Genomic DNA, 17,024 nt, shown 5'->3' on the forward strand with positions numbered 1-17,024 from the left:
GACTCAGCAATACTACTATTCATTTTATGATGTTTTAAAATATGTATATATACACCATAAGTTTGCCTTTTTGTGTGTTTTGTTTATTTTATGCTTTTTTCTTTTCTTTTCTTACTATGTATAATCTCTTTTGCTTGGTTATGTGCCTGAACTTGTCCTCACCTGTTCTGTAATCACTTTTTCGTGAAATCATTTTTTAAAGATAAATAAATAAATAAATCTCAGTTGAAAATAAATAAAGGGAATGCATTTAATCAACCCAAACAAATTCCTAACCACATATCAAGAGGACTCGGTTATAAGGAACAACTTGACACATTTTTAAGAAATAATTTAAGAAAATATGCTTAGTTTAGGAGAGGCAATGTCAGCATGATCGCTGGCAGTGACTCAACGTAACCTCTACATCTTTTCAATATTAGAATGAAGAGTTTCATTATATATACAGTGCTATGCATAAGTTTAGGCACCCCATGCCTAAGTTACACACACGTCATTGAACTTTTAACCAATAGAGAACCATTCTCTATTGGCAAGCCGGTTGCAGCCGTCGTAGACCGTGCTGCCAAGCGCTGCAAGAAGCAGCTCTTAAAAACTTGTTCCCGCGATGTTTTGGGTCACGTGATATGGTCGCGACCCTGTGACGTCTTTGTAGTCGGCTGCTAAATTGGACATGCGCGTCACCAACACTGCCGTTTGTTTGGCTTGCTAGCTAGCTAGCTAACTGTCATCACAAATGTAACAATATCTTACCTGATGTGGTTTTCTGATCTAATTGCGTATTTAATACTTAAACAGTTATTCTGTAAAATGAGTGTTTCTTGACGTTTTTACAAATTTTAGGCTTGTTTCGAATCAAGCATGCGCATGCATTTGCCTCGCAAAACAAGGCATTCTGGGAAAAAAACGTCACAAATGCTGGTGATAACTTCCCTTTGCGACATGTCACATGACTTTAAAAACTCGCGGTATCTCCAGGGTACCTCGATCCCTTCGCATGCTTTTCTCTGCAGATGGTCTGAAATAAGTGCGGACATAAGACACTCCCCTCAACGTTGCACTAGTTGGTTAGAATTATCACGTGGTATTTCCCACGTGAGAAAATTCCTCAGCCTCCGTCAACAACGGGACTTCAAATGCCTCGGCTCGAGTTCGTCAGCGATGAAGAAAGCCAGCGCCACTGAGTAGGCCATATTCTTTGTGCAAAGTCCGTGAAGTTTCCCCTGGCGCGATAGTTTTTGTTATGTATACAATTATTAATAAAGTTTAAATAAAAAAATAAAATAAAAAAAAGTCCGTGAAGTGCACCTGTGTCCGACTTGACGTAGTGGGAACTTGGCGTGTTTATGACGAGTTCCGGCGGATCCTCTCAAGTCTCGTTCATGCATCGGCGCAAATGCATGCGATCCGAAACGCGCCCATATGTTTTGACTTACTTTTTAAACTTCCGGTATGCCGCTGACGTCACAGACATGCGTCGTAGTGACAGCCCGGTGTGGAGTGTTGACTGTCATGTCACTCTGGGAGGGGAGTCACTGTCGCATTAGTTTTGATATAGCGCTCAACGCCTGTCATGTGTTGATATACGTGTTAATGTTTAACTTCCGGAAAGCAGACAAGCTCACAGTAATACTAACCGAAGCACACACGCACCCAGAACACACATTGGGTTAGGGTTAACGTCACGTTATTGGTTAAGTCCTCACTTTGACTCAAGACAGTTGATTTCAAGAGATCGGGCAGGATGGCAGCCGTCCGTGCAGCAAAGCAAGCGCTGCGGAAGGAAATAAAGCGACGTGTTGCAGCGTTGAGTTACGAGGAGAAACGACGACAGTCTCGAGTACTTTCACAGCAGGTACGTTCAGGGGAAGTAGATCTAGCGTGACGGGTATAGCCCAGCTCTCGTATAGATCAAACGGTTTGCTTTGGTCTTCTTTCAATAAAACTTCTTGAAGTCTTGGAAGTAAATTGCGGAATTTATGTGTGTGTATATGTGTGTGTGCGTATATATATATATATATATATATATATATATATATATATATATATATATATATATATATATATATATATATATATATATATATATATATATATATATTAGTGATGTTACGAGATGCGCCGACTCGGCGCCGCCGAGGCTTCGAAGCGTGTGTCGAGTAATGGAGGGGGCGTTTCCGCGAAGCGCGTATCTAGGCTTGCTTCATTTAGGGGAGGGGCCAAAAATGATGACGTCCGAAGCCTCGCTGCCCGGCTGTACCACGTGACTGCTTCGGAAAGTGGTTCAGAGTTTGCCGCGAGGTTTTACAGCTATATAGAACCCTCAGGCTCCATTCAAAATGTGGGTTTTGAAGCAGAGTTGCGGTCAGTTGAGAGTTTGGATACTAGAGGTTGAATAGCGTTTATATAATTTGAAGATAGTTTGGAGAGTTTAGGGAGAGAGAGAGAGAGAGAGAGAGAGAGAGAGAGAGAGATTTAGGAGAGTGATGATTTTACCATTTGGGGAAAATTTACACACACAGAATACATTCAAACAATTTATTATACACATATGTAATGATTTATGTACAGAAATTATTTCATCATGGAGCGGCCAGTGGCGCAGTGGTTAGGGCAGCCGCCTCATGTACAGAGGCTCAACGTCCTCGACGCGGCGATCACGGGTTCGACTCCTAGCCCGGGATCAGTTTCCCCCAATGTCTTCTCCCTGTTACCACACTGTCTGTATAGAATAATATAACAGCTTGAATGATCTTTGAGTAATTATTTGGTTATCCATTTTTTGTAATTCATAGTCATTCCCAACAGACATAACAGACACAAAAATTCAGGCCAGGGGCCTGTACTACGAAGCGAGTTCAACATACCCAGGGTATCTTTCAGAGATCCAGCTTAAGTAACCCTAACAAAGGCAATCGGTGATAAGCGGTCACACGAAGCTGGTTATCAACTCGTTAACTCAACCCAGGGTTTACCTGTCCAGCTATGAGCGCGTGCACATGAAAGAGGCGGTGTTTGCAGCATTTGACCAATCACAAACATGGATCAGTCTACGGCAGCGGAGCGGCGTATTTCACGTACGAGGAGCGAACCATAATCTTACAGAAACACGAAGACGTTAAACATATAATGCAGGCAAAAGGCAACAGTTTCATCTGCCAAATGCAGGAAGGACAGCTGGCAAAAACTCGCCGACTGTGTGAATGCGGAAGTCGTATTAATAGTATTACTAGTACTATAATATGACTGCCCCATCATAAGGGCACTAGTAGATCTGACGCTGATTTGCATAATTTAAATATCTAGCCTGCTGATTTGATTTGATTATTTTCACCTTCAAAAAAAGTACGGACAGTGCGTACAGGATTCCGGCTGGCGGCGCCACTGTATGTATATATGTATATATATATATATATATATATATTGCCCAGGTGTTGGGCAAAGCTGAATCTGGGACGCATCACAGAATATGACCTTACTCCAGTCCTCTACGGTCAAGTCCTTATGGTCTTTTGTAAACCTCAGCCTTTTGGCTCCTCTTTGCTTCTCATTTATGAAAGTCTTTTTTTCTGGCTTCGCAGCACTTTAGTCCTGCCTCTAGGAGCCTGTTTCCAACCGTCCTCATCGTCACCCCAGCTGCCATCTTCCATCCTATTTGTAGGTCACTTGATGTCATCCTATGGTTGTTGAGTGACATTCGAATGAGTTGGTCATCCCCGGGCAGTAAAGAGTCGTCTCTCTGCCAGTCTGTAGTGTTGTTGTCCCTCATGTCTGCTGCTGGCCTTTGTTCTTATGAACCACCGTCTTGGAAATGTTAAGGATGGAAGCAACCTGACGCTCACTGTATCCTTCCGCCAGTAAAGCCAGAATTACACCTTTCTTTTCCACACTCAAAACCTTTTTAGACAAGTATGGTCAATAGTTCTGCTTCTTGTCTGTACATTTTTTTTATATTATTCATTTTATATATATTTTTCTCTCTCTCTCTCTCTCTCTCTCTCTCTCTCTCTCTCTCTCTCTCTCTCTCTCTCTCTCTCTCTCTCTCTATATATATATATATATATGAAGATAAGAATCCTCACATTATTTGTTTTTTTCCTGGGCTCTGATCATGTCACAGATCTTGACTTTCGGTTCCTCTGTGTTTTCTTTTAGCTGTTTAGACATCCCGAGTACGTGTCCTGTAAGAGGATTGCTGTGTTTCTCAGCATGGACGATGAAGTACATACCGAGGAAATCATCAAAGATGTGTTCAAATGCGGCAAAAGCTGCTTCATTCCCAGATATGAGAGCAGCAGCAGCCACATGGACATGCTGAAGCTCAGCAGTCTGCAGGACATGAAGACGCTGCCTCTGACGTCCTGGAACATCCCACAGCCCCCTGAGGATGACCACAGCAGAGAGGAAGCACTGGCTGCAGGTACATAATCATCATCTTGTCTAGAACTGGAGGTGACACGCCAGAGTCCTGGACTGCGAAGCCAGTTCATCACACCCAGTGTATCTTTAGGTTAGCTGGTTCCCTCGTCGTGATGTGGCTCCTCCCCCTTTAAAAGAGTTCATATCACTGCACTCCGATGATGTGAAGAGGACTAGGACGACTAAAGGAGGCGAACGTGCCGTAATACAGCACAGATCGTACATCAGCCTTCTCTCTTTGAGCAACAAACCTTTGGAGCTCAGTGCCAAGTTATATAAGAGAGAGCTGCAGCCTCACTGAATTTAGATTCAAGGTGAAATCATGGCTAAAATCCACCTCATCATGTAGCCATCACGCGTGATTGCAAACACTTGGCATGGCTTAATGTTGTGAGATCTTGTGGTTTTTGTTGTGCTGCCTTATTGTGCTGTTGCTGATGAGCTTAAATACTGTTTTGTAATGTGAGTTTTTCTACAACAGTTTTTTCGTTATTATTATAGTATTTTCTATACAGAGAGGTTTATTCTGTTTCCTGCCCAGGAACTGCAGATGTAAATTAGCTCACAGCTTACTCTGGCAGGGGTGACGTTCTTCAGACCGTCAGTGATTACACCATCTGCTCTCATTATGTAGGAGGTCTTGACCTGATCCTGATGCCAGGCCTGGGCTTTGACCAGTTGGGGAGGCGTCTGGGCCGAGGGAAGGGTTTCTATGACACCTACTTGGAGCGCTGCATCAGACACCCCAGAGGAAAGCCTTACACCATCGCCTTGGCCTTCAAAGAGCAGCTGTGTCAGGAAATCCCTGTTGACGACAACGACGTGCTTATAGATGAAGTTCTGTATGAGGCTGATGAGTAGCTAATCAATCAATCAATCAATCAAACAATCACCAGCGGTGGTCCAGGAATCAACACTGGCTTTATTTAACAGTTAAACCTGCAGATATATTTCATGGTCAAAGGCGTGGCTGTAAAATGGTAGTATTAGTAGGCTTGTTCTATGGAAGATCACAAAGCCTCACTTGAATTAAAGTTGTTTTCATCAGCAGTAAGTTAACAGGAGTCAGACAGCAGGTGTTCAGGTGACAGAGGAACTCCCGTGGGGGGGGGGGGGGGGTTTGATAAAATGTCAGAAACACTGTCCTCACTAAGGTCCATCTCAATGTGAGCCAGGCCTCCTCAGCATGTGGTCTGGCTGATTGGATGACAAAATTTGTACTGAAAAGCCAAGTGTAACCACGGCCGAATAGTCTTTTTTTCTGAAGACATTTTGAATCGTTATGCCATGATTATCCCAGGTTGAACTAATAAGACTATTGATGGCCCATTGGTATACAGTTATTATTAATAATTGAATGAATAATTTCACCTGTCGGCATTCCTGCTGTGCTATATGATGACAGGATACAGGCTAAGCTTCTAATTTAGTGCCTGTATTGCTATTTGTGTTGAAGTTGCTGAATATGTTGTGCCAGTATTCTGTAAATGTCCTGCTAACAACGATCTACTTACAATTAAGAATAAATTGAAACATAAATTGACAAAGTTGTACTGGGAAGTGCTCAAGTGTTTTGAATAGATAGCTTTAGACTAAACGTCATGTTTACGTCTCTGCAGGTGTGTGTGCATTGTGGTGCCAGAAAAACAGTGGAAACAAGTTGAAACGGACGATAACTTCTGAAATCAAAATGTCTTGTGCTGTAGGATGGGAATGTAAAAAAAGATGATCTTCATGTTTATAGAATATAAGCCAAGAAACAGACCAACTGGACTAGGATATAGGATTTTATCACAGATCTTGATAAAAACACATTTACTTGATCGTGGTGTATTTCCATTATCGTGATGATAAAGTATCATCATGAGTGACTTTGAAAAGCTGTCCAGATCACCGTCGCAGTCGGGAAGTGAAGAATAGAGCCTGATATAAAAAATACAGGAGACAAGAATTTGTTTTATACATTTTTTTATCCTTTATTTCTGCAGGGAGACCTTATGATTTACAATTATTTGATTTTTTTCTGTGACTCAATGAAAATATTAGATTCTTATCAAACTCTAAATGATTCCAGTATGGTCAAGTGCCATTTTAAGAGTTTTAAGCATATTTTGATGATTTTCACTGATTTCCACGTGATTGCTGGTAAGAGTCCACTACTTGTGCTAAGAGCTTTAAGAGTGAAGACGGGTTGTAAGGGAAGAGTCTCTTTGTGTGCAGCTTCGTCACCACCTCTCTGAGCTCCGACAAACAGAGTACAGACTGAGTACAGACTGCTCTGGTTAACGTTTCTGACGAGTTTGGACGTGACGTGTGCCGACTCTGCAGCAGTGACGGCCCTCTTTCCAGTGTGGAGTTGGACGCAACAAATCGACTTTTCTCACAAGCAGACGGTGCTGGTTCATCCACAGAAACATCCATGTTATCTGGATCGGAGTCGTCGGAACTATCATACTCTACCAGGTGAAACCCAGCAGCCACAGGTGACGTAACACCTGTGCTCTGGATACGGCAGCGGACTTCATCTGGCTCGCATATTGACCGCTGCGGTGAAGGACGACGGTCTGGCGAGCCGATTCGTCCACATGATGCAGCGAAGCCCTGCCAGTCCCCCGTGAGGTACTTGAGGTAGCGCACAAAGTACTCCAGGAAGCAGGTTTCGGTGGAGATGAGGAAGTCCAGGAGGATGCTGTGGTCGAAAGAGACGCTGCGGATCAGCAGCAGGAAGTGGCAGTGAGGGTTACAGCCAGAGTCACAGGCTGCCTCCAACAAGGAAACGTCATCCAAGCCATCACGCTGTCTGCAGGGACAACAAGACGTTCAGGTAGCTGCTGGACTGCATCACACGACTTTACTGTTTCTCTTCTGGGGTGTAAAGGGCAACTTCTTTATTTCTTACTTTCTTACTCTCTTTCTTACTTCTTTCTTTATATCTTTTTTCCTGGACTCAATTTCCCCACGTTTTTATATCATGTATAATAACATGTTCCCACCAACCACTAAGCAAATGTTCAACTCTACCAATGCAGGTTTGACTGTAGGATCCATCCATTGTCTACCGCTTATCCTGTATTCAGGGTCACGGGGGGGCTGGAGCCGATCCCAGTAATCATTGGGCGAAGGCAGGGTACACCCTGGACAGGACGCCAGACTATCCCAGGGCCAACATATAGAGACAAACAACCATTCATGCTCACATTCACACCTACGGGCAATTTAGAGTCATCAATTAACCTAACCCCATCCTGCATGTCTTTGGACTGTGGGAGGAAGCCGGAGAACCCGGAGAGAACCCACGCTTACACGGGGGGGAACATGCAAACTCCACACAGAAGGAACCCCGGCCGACCCGGGAATTGAACCCGGGACCCTCTTGCTGTGAGGCGACAGTGCTACCCACTACAGACCCGGCTGCAGAAAAAAAATTAAGGGGGGGCATTACATTTTTTTAGGCGGGCAAACTTTTTCAACATACATTTTATTTGCTTCAGGCTGAACAATGGCTCTGTGACCACTCCTACAGTGCGGAGAAATAATTTTCCTTTTACTAAAAAGGGGCAGTTCATCCCAAAATCTAAAAAACAAACAAACAAAATAGTGTAGTGCTGTGTCCATTTATTCAACTGAAGCATTTATTCAAGAAGACCAGCAACAAGGGTTGTGGCATGCAGATAGCACCATACAGCTTCACTTCTACTGGAAAAAGAAGCACTGATGTCAACCTGAACACTGAAGTTAACATTCATACTAGGAGAGGTAGCTACAGCAGCTAGGCAGCTACCTCTTCTAGCGGGAATGTTTACTCCAGTGTTACTGTTGACTTCAGTGCTGACGTTTCCAGTAGAAGTGAATATCGCTGCTTCCTGCTCACTCCCGCTCTCGTCGTCACTTCTTGTCCGCGTATTTTTTGGGGAAAAAATACGGATATCCATACCGAACACCACAGCTAACTAGCGACTCTATGAGCAACTGCGACCATGAACGTCAAGTACTAACAGCGTTACCCTCTCATGAGTATGACTCAGTGACCCGCCCCCCCAACACCTGTAATTGGCCAGCACGTCGCCTTTGGGTCATTCCGTGTCATTTCATCAAATGCCTCCCACCTGACCATCTCAGAATGTCCTGAAAAAATTCAAGTACAAAGACACACTTGTTAATAGGACAAATCCAAAATATTAGGTCTCTACTGTCAATAGTTTTCTCATGAAACATCATTGAATGAAGGGTAGTTTAGACAGTTTTTGGCATCATGCTCTGAAAAGCCATTTTTAAACAGCAATATCTGGAAAACTATCTCACCTGTGGCCTTCAAAATCTCTACAGTGTATATCTGTTACTAATAGCCTCCAGACATGAAATATCAGGGGTGTAGCTCAATGATAACCTAGTATGGTAGGTACTTAAAATGTGGCTTCTTGAAATAAAGTAGTACATTTGAAGAGTGGCTGAGCTCCCATTTTTACAGATAAAAGACTTCTATCACTTCTGCCTCTATCTCTGGTGTTAGCTTAAACATTCTACAAAATATGGTTTCTCTTAGATGATTAGTTTCACAGATATTAAGGCTCAAAAATGGAAGTAAACACATCTTTGCCCAACTTCAGAGTCATATTCCAAAAAACTGACAAGTATCAGGTCCAAACTTACTTTTTTTGAAAGATCATATTCTTGTTAAAATCATATTAAAAAATTGGGAGGGTGTTTTGCCTCATTTTGTCGCAGTGATTTTTTAAAATCCTGATATTGGTGGGGTTTTTGTGGCTGGTTTTGGTACTGCATGTCCTAACAGCCTACCAGTAAACATCACAGGAGGGCAATTCAATTGTGTTTTTTACCATTTACCAAAGACTTACATGTGACTAAATGCTACTGATAAATTTAGCCTTACGAAAACATTAAATTGTAGCACAGTTGTAGTTACAGAGGCAATAAGTCCTTGAATGTGAGTTAAACATGCTAAAAGCAGCTTTTAATGTCTTGAACCATGAACAAACATAGCATAATATTGAAGAGTGTACATTTTGTCATACTTTAAGTATATAAATTACACAACCAAATCAAATAATCTTAATTTGAGCATAAAGATTTTACATTACAATAGAAAAGTCTCCAAAGTTTGATATTGAATAACAGTTTGTCTCTATGCTCACTATGAGGGATCACACATCTTTCATCTTTTAGATCCAATTCCTTCGTCACATTCATTAATTTGGTCACTTTACAAATTGTCTAATGTACATCTCTGCTCTGTTGTGCTCATCTTTTTTGATGGCATACATGCACCCAGTTTCTGTAGAGGGAACGTCAAATCTTGCAATTCTATCCTGCAGTGGGACATTGCACGTCTTCTCTTCTTGGCCAGTAGAAACTCTTGGCAGGGCCATGTGGGTGCATGAACTGAACCAGTACATCTTCATCTGAAACATCTCTGATACTTCCTATCCACCATTTCTGATCATACACACAACTCACATATTGTCTCATAGTGAGCACAGAGACAAACTGTTATTCAATATCAAACTTTGGAGACTTTTGTACTGTAATGTAAAATCTTTATGCTCAAATTAAGATTTGATTTGGTTGTGTAATGTATGTACTTAAAGTATGACAAAATGTACAGTCTTCAATATTATGCTATGTTTGTTCATGGTTCAAGACATTAAAAGCTGCTTTCACCATGTTTAACTCACATTCAAGGACTAATTGCCTTTTTAACTACAACTGTGCTACATTTTAATGTTTTCGTAAGGCTAAATTTATCAGTAGCATTTAGTCACATGTAATTCTTTGGTAAATGGTAAAAAACACAATTGAATTGCCCTGCTGTGATGTTTACAAGTAGGCTGTTAGGACATGCAGTACCAAAAATGGCCAGAAAAACCCCACCAATATCAGGATTTTAAAAAATCACTGCGACAAAATGAGGCAAAACACCCTCCCAATTTTTTAATATGATTTTAACAAGACTATGATCTTTCAAAAAAAGTAAGTTTGGACCTGATATGTGCTGTCAGTTTTTTGGAATATGACTCTGAAGTTGGGCAAAGATGTGTTTACTTCCATTTTTGAGCCTTAATATCTGTGAAACTAATAATCTAAGAGAAACCATATTTTGTAGAATGTTTAAGCTAACACCAGAGATGGAGGTAGAAGTGATAGAAGTCTTTTATCTGCAAAAATGGGAGCTCAGCCACTCTTCAAATGTACTACTTTATTTCAACAAGCCACATTTTAAGTACCTACCATACTAGGTTATCATAAAGCTACACCCCCGATATTCCATGTCTGGAGGCTATTAGTAACAGATATACACTGTAGAAATTTTGAAGGCCACAGGTGAGATAGTTTTCCAGATATTGCTGTTTAAAAATGGCTTTTCAGAGTATGATGCCAAAAACCGTCTAAACTACTCTTCATTCAATGATGTTTCATGAGAAAACTATTGAGAGTAGAGACCTAATATTTTGGATTTGTCCTACTAACAAGTGTGTCTTTGTACTTTAATTTTTTCAGGACATTCTGAGATGGTCAGGTGGGAAGATTTTCAGAAATTTTATGAAATGACACGGAATGACCCCTTTGTTCGTTGATTGGATTGGTTGAATTGTATGATCGTCAAACCGAGATAGGAATAATAGAGAGTTGGCCACTCCGAGTTAAAAAACAAAACCCAAATAAAATAAACAGCTTCCAGGCCAGGGCGGGCACAGCTGACTCTGTGGGCGGGCACGGCCCGTCAATGCCCGCCCATGCCGCCGGGACTGACCCACTACACCACCGTGCAGCCCTGACTGTAGGATAATTTGGGTTTTTCGTGTCACTCACACGAGATACATACTGTAAATATAGAATATGCATTGTATATATGTAACTATGTATTAGATGAATGAGTCGACCTCTACCTGTGATGGAGGAAGATGGAAAAGAAAGCTTTGGCTGCCTCTATCATGTCGTCATCCTGTTCTCCAAACAGCAGGCTGACCCAGCCGCAGTGGTGAGTGACCTCTGTCAGCTGGACACTGCACTGCCTCAGGAACAACCACAGACTCTGTAGATACCCATAAACCTCTGTGGCGCCGTCCACTCCTGCTGTGAGAGGACATGATGAGGAATCAGGAGAACCACTCAACTCAGGGTGTCTCACTACATTACTGGCCCAGAACGGTACGTATATTCAACCAATTCCTCTGAATATTGCGAATAAATGCATAAACTCATACACCATGTAGCGTGTTGTGATTTCCATTGTGAATTCTCACCTGTCTTGATGTGAAGCTCCACAGACTTGAGAAGCAGCAGGCTGATGGCCCTAAGCATCACACTGTCTGTTCTCTGGCCTGCCTCCTCTCGGATGAGTCTGCTCCCTCCAAAGAAAGAGGCAGACTCAACTTGAACACTCTGTAGCCAATCAGCAGCCACTGCTGTCAACACGCTGTGAGCCAGCAGACTCATATCAGCGTTGAAGTGTTTGTGTTTGAGCCCAGCGAGCTGAGCCTCTCCTGCAGCCCAGTCTTCTCCAGCCTTGTGAAGCAGCGCTCTCTTCAGTAGCAGCAGCGCTCGCTTCTTCACGAAACCCTGAGAGGAGCAGCTGACTGTTGTCAACAGGGCTGAGGAGTGAATGTGAGTCATTCTCTGACACCGCAGACAGACACCAGATCCATATATGTAACTGGATGCAGTCAGGACCTCTAGCAGGTCCAGCAGGAGACACAGCGTTGTTCCCCAGCGTCGACTGCTATGATCCAAACACTGCGTTAGCTCAGGTCTCTGTTCAGGGAGAAACCTTGAACATAAAGCACCGAGGCTGGAGTCGAGATCTGCCAGAAGCTTCCTGAGGATCTCTAATGGAAGAAAATACATGGATTCAAAATGAGAGCTGAGACTCCACAACACAACATGCAGGCTGGGTTGACTGGTTGGTGTGGAAACTTTTTTGCACGCTATCATTTTAATAATTGATTCCTCTTTTTAAGAACTGTGTGCATGTTAGTACATGTGAGCGTGCCCCACTGGTTTGCTCACGGCTGCCTATCTGCACTGCACTCATACGGTGGTTGCAGCTGATAGCACCCCCGTCCGGTTCCACTGAGGTACAAAGGTTCTGGGGCCTCATTTATAAAACTGTCAAGTTTGGATTTTATAGATCACAACATTTGCGTGGAAAGTGGCGTACGCACGTTTTCAGCCCCGTTTTGTGCGTACGCAAGCTTTATAAATGAGGCCACTGTTCTCGCAGAACTGTTGCTGTTGTTTGCACTGTTAGCAGCTAGCCGCCGGCTCAGCCGTTGGCATATTGCCTTGTAGATGTAACGGATATGCTCTGGATAGTGTGCTGCAGGAGTCCTAAACCTAGAAATGAGTCATGTTTGACCTTCTTGTTCCCTCATCTTAAAGTTAATGTGTGTGTTTTGAATGTTTTTTTGATAAGATACATAAATAAAGGTCTGTGGTAACACCGACCACCCCTCTGCACTACTTTAATACGGCAGTTAACTAATAACACCTTCCAACCAATGGCAAGCCGTTTACCCCCCCAGGTAAACAGTTTGCTCTGTCAGCACTTTTGCCAAGTGCTGTTGAGAGGCAATAGATATTTCGGTTGTCCAAAAAAAAAAAATCAATACTCGAAAATAATCGATACTAAAAATGATCGACTTGGATACTAACTTGCAAAAGTATCAATACTTTTGGCGTCTCCACTCTTTGGCGCGTAACTTCACTAGCAGCCACAGACAGCTACAGCTCCCTCTTTCATTTCATTCTTAAATAAGACCATCAGAATTGGCCATAAAAGTGCAGTATCAACCTGGCTATAGTCCAAATGTATCCCAGTTTATTTCCTGTTGCAGTGTATGTGAATGACATCAGCTGACAGGAAGTAAACATGGACCCAAGCTGTTGCCTAGCAATGCAATTTCATTCATCAGTCATTCAGTGTTCTAGTTTTGGAGATGACTGATGCACAATAGGGGCGGGCAGATCCATCCTGCAGGATCGATACTTTGATACTCACAAGCTACTCATTTGGTATCAAGTCCTTTAAAAACTATTGAGGAGTACAAAACATGTGGCTGTATAACCTCCAGACGTTTTCAGTCGTTTTCAGTTTTATAGTCGTACCAAAACAGAGTATCATGTTTAGTCAGCCTGTGTCACATGACTGTGTAAACCAATGATAAATAAGAACTGAGCAGAATGGCAGAAAGGGAACGTAGCTTGCTGTGGTGCTTCTCATCTCAAAGAGGTGGAGCAGCTCATGTTTTTGATGTCTGCCCTAAATTCCTAAAATATCATCACCATCTCATTTTAAGGCCAGACATTACAGGTTAATAGAGTAATATAAATAGATATCACCATTGGTATTGTGTGGTATGATCAATCCCTAATGTGCAGAATAAGGGAAACGTCTGGTTGTTTCTCTAATGAACAGGCAGCTGCTGGACTAACTATGTGGTTTTACCTCGGTGAGCTCCTTTAAGAAGTCGTTTTATGACTTCAGTCAGTGACCACAGACAGGAGTCCAGTTCAGGACCAGCTGGGGAGAAGCTGTTAAAGGCCTGCACACACCTCTGCTGCCAGACCGGACTGACGGTACCCTGAGAAATCAATGTAGATATTAGACACATATAGGTTGTCTGAAATCACTCATTCACCAGACACTACTCACCATCCTGGGAGTTCTATGTAAATGACTATGTAGAATCTACATAGTCCTCTACGTAGGGTTTGACGTAGTGCTCGACGTAGTTCCCTACATAGTCCACTATGCCCTACATAGAAGAGGGGACTACGTCGCCAGCAAAAGTCGTCCCTAAAGTGTAACTGGCAGGTGAGAGATGGAAAGCTTGGTTAAATTTTGACGTGACCTCCAGAGAAACTTTCCTTTTACTCCGGCCTCCGCTGACTCTGACCTTTGCTGCTGCCTTTGAAGGGTTATTGCCATCCTGTTTAATGTTTTGTGTTGTAACTTACTTTCATTTTTTATCATTTTCTGTTGGCTTTCCTGAAATGTAATGCTGCATTTTGAACAGGTTACGGTTGCAGCCCCATGGGCTGGTGGTCTGGCTTTTAAGAGCCTTATAATGTCAGGAAGGTATAAAGTTCTGACAAAACAGATACCGCCCAAGCCTAATTATCGGGATAATCGTCATTATCGTCATAATTGACTTGAAAAAGCTTTCTAACTCACTAAAGTGAAATAGAGCCTGATTTAAGGTGATACAAAAATATTTTTTTTTATGTAATTATCCTTTATTGATGCAGGAAGAATCTTATTTAGTATTTGACTTTTAATTAAAAGAGAGAGTATTTATTTCTTAAGAAAATGAAAGTTATTCTAGTATGTTTTAGTGACATTAAACCTTCATATCGTCCAGCGCAAGTTCAAGTAAATGAACAGGCTTTGGTAGCTGGAGAACTCACAGATTGGTTGAGCTGATAGAAAACACACGCCGATACAGTCTTCGCAGCCAGATGAGAGGCGATCTGGTCCTCAGCCCGGAACTGCTGGATCTGTGGAGTAGTGGTATTTTAACAAAAACGCAAGATATAAAACAGTGTTTCTGTGAGCGAGCGACTTACGAGCTGTGACATGAGGTCCAGGTCCTGAAACAGCCCCGCCAGGACCGACGCACAGTATGAAGACACCGCTGGAGACAGACCGCCAGACAGCAGGCTGGAGGCGAGCTTGTCAACCAGAGTCAAACTGATGCAGGTCAGCTCTGACGACTCTCCGTCCTCCCGGTCATCGACTGCTCCACACACCCCGGAAAATATCACGCGAGCCACCTCCGCAGCACTTTGGCTGGGACGTGACCCCGTCAGTAGACGTCTGTAGGCGTCTGTGAGCAGCTCAAAGCGCTCTTTGGGGGACGGCAGGTGTCTGCAGAACTCCATGGCCAAGAATCGTGGAGGAGCCTCCATGTGATATATACAAGCGGAAGAAACAACGAGCGGAGTCAAATCACAGTGTTAAGTAACCGGATGTACCACACGAGCCTTCAAAATAAAAGTCATTCAACTCGCTTTACTCTGGTGAAGACTGTAGGCCACTGCGGTCAAGCCAGCCGACACTTAAATCTCCGTTGTCAAGCCAGCCGACACTAAAATGGAAGTGCCCCCATATACTCTCATTGACGGTAGACGCATGCAGATTGCCCAGATCGGGAGCGAGCGGCGAACTTTACAAAGTTAGCGGAAGGAACCAACCGCGACAACTTCCGGTTTCAAAATAAAGGCTAAACAAATCGTATATTAAAAGAAGCAAATAACAACTTCCGGTTTCAAAATGAAGCCAAACAAACTGTATAAGAAGCAAATATATTTTTATATGTGAATTTGAGTTTTTATTCACATTAACTACAAACATATTGTCTATGTCTCTTCACAGGAAATTGGCACTTCATTGTGAGGAAATTCTTCATTATGTGTGTTGCTGAAAAGATAATTTAACATTTTTTTCAGAAAATGCCTGGTAGATTTGTGTTCAGGACATCTCTGACTACATACATACTGGAAATCAAGCATTCTTACTGTACCAATGTGGAGAAATTCAAGTATAAAAGTCCCATATTTATACCTGGAGAATTGCATATTTGCCCATATTTGAGCTTCTGTAAAAACACCTTGCTCAATAATTCCTGGCTATGGGTGGTATATTTGACTTCTACACATAGAGGACTACAACTATACTTTAAATCAAGCCTTTTTACTGTACCAATGTGGAGAAATTCAACAACAAAGTCCCATATTTATACCTGAGATAGCATATTTGACCACATTTGAGCTACTGTAAAAAGATTTTGCTCAATAATTCCTGGCTATGGGTGGTAAATTTGACTTCTACACATAGAGGACTACAACTATACTTTAAATCAAGCCTTTTTACTGTACCAATGTGGAGAAATTCAAGTATAAAATTCCCATATTTATACATGCAGATAGCATATTTGACCACATTTGAGCTACTGTAAAAACATTTTGCTCAATAATTCCTGGCTATGGGTGGTAAATTTGACTTCTACACATAATTGACTACAAGTATGTTTAATATGAAGCATTTTTACTGTACCAATGTGGAGAAATTCAACAACAAAGTCCCATATTTATACCTGGAGATTGCATATTTGACCACATTTGAGCTACTGTAAAAACATTTTGCTCAATAATTCCTGGCTATGGGTGGTATATTTGACTTCTACACATAGAGGACTACAACTATACTGTTACGTCCCCTGGGAGGTCTAGGGGCTGTGGGGAGTAACACATTACAAAAAGGAAACTTAACTCCCAAATCAGTTTAAGGCTTTATTAGGTTGCCAAGAAAACACACTGACTCACGCTTTGAACACGCAAAGTGAAAACACAAACAGAAAACAAGCTTCCCTTTAAAAGAACAGGGAAGCCGGTGGCACCGCACAAGTAAGCTTCCACTAGCAACAAAAACACTGGAAGGTTCAGTCTGCTCCCGCTCTCGAAACACACATGCAGCATGGACGCTGCTGGATGACCCACTGGCTGCAGCCACAGCTCTGGCCCCAGCTTAAATCATTCCCCTGATTAACAACTGGAGACAGCCATGCACACCTGCTCCGGCGGGGGAG

The 17,024-nt window shown here is 42.5% G+C and overlaps 2 protein-coding genes across 4 annotated transcripts; one reads left to right on the forward strand and one right to left on the reverse strand.

Moving 5' to 3' along the window:
* The first annotated feature begins 1,496 nt into the window (after window positions 1–1,496).
* mthfs (5,10-methenyltetrahydrofolate synthetase (5-formyltetrahydrofolate cyclo-ligase)) lies at window positions 1,497–5,540 on the forward strand. Its single transcript, XM_084007395.1, has 3 exons — window positions 1,497–1,855; window positions 4,156–4,420; window positions 5,054–5,540. The coding sequence occupies exons 1-3, from the start codon at window positions 1,745–1,747 to the stop codon at window positions 5,278–5,280; spliced, it is 603 nt and encodes a 200-aa protein (XP_083863521.1). The 5' UTR covers window positions 1,497–1,744; the 3' UTR covers window positions 5,281–5,540.
* An 855-nt stretch (window positions 5,541–6,395) lies between these two features.
* On the reverse strand, window positions 6,396–15,360 carry lins1 (lines homolog 1). 3 transcript variants are annotated; one of them, XM_084007050.1, is made up of 6 exons: window positions 15,004–15,360; window positions 14,845–14,925; window positions 13,883–14,018; window positions 11,682–12,263; window positions 11,325–11,511; window positions 6,396–7,219 (listed from the first exon to the last, which is right to left on the reverse strand). In XM_084007050.1, exons 1-6 carry the CDS (start codon window positions 15,343–15,345, stop codon window positions 6,541–6,543), a joined length of 2,007 nt encoding a protein of 668 aa, XP_083863176.1. In that variant the 5' UTR covers window positions 15,346–15,360; the 3' UTR covers window positions 6,396–6,540. The 3 variants fall into 3 exon arrangements, with proteins under 3 accessions (XP_083863176.1, XP_083863175.1, XP_083863174.1); XM_084007049.1 differs by having other exon boundaries at window positions 11,325–11,508; window positions 14,845–14,934; XM_084007048.1 differs by having other exon boundaries at window positions 14,845–14,934.
* Window positions 15,361–17,024: the final 1,664 nt, after the last annotated feature.

Source organism: Eutrigla gurnardus, assembly GCF_963514095.1.
Source record: "Eutrigla gurnardus genome assembly, chromosome: 1".
NCBI lineage: Eukaryota > Metazoa > Chordata > Actinopteri > Perciformes > Triglidae > Eutrigla > Eutrigla gurnardus.

Coding starts and splice junctions, on each gene's coding strand:
- mthfs (XM_084007395.1), top strand. CDS start 1,745: ATGGCAGCCGTCCGTGCAGCAAAGCAAGCGCTGCGGAAGGAAATAAAG. Junction 1,856..4,155: donor CTCGAGTACTTTCACAGCAG/GTACGTTCAGGG, acceptor GTTTTCTTTTAG/CTGTTTAGACATCCCGAGTA. Junction 4,421..5,053: donor AGAGGAAGCACTGGCTGCAG/GTACATAATCAT, acceptor CTCATTATGTAG/GAGGTCTTGACCTGATCCTG.
- lins1 (XM_084007048.1), bottom strand. CDS start 15,345: ATGGAGGCTCCTCCACGATTCTTGGCCATGGAGTTCTGCAGACACCTG. Junction 14,019..14,844: donor TCTATCAGCTCAACCAATCT/GTGAGTTCTCCA, acceptor TTGATTTCTCAG/GGTACCGTCAGTCCGGTCTG. Junction 11,512..11,681: donor GGAGCTTCACATCAAGACAG/GTGAGAATTCAC, acceptor GTCCTCTCACAG/CAGGAGTGGACGGCGCCACA.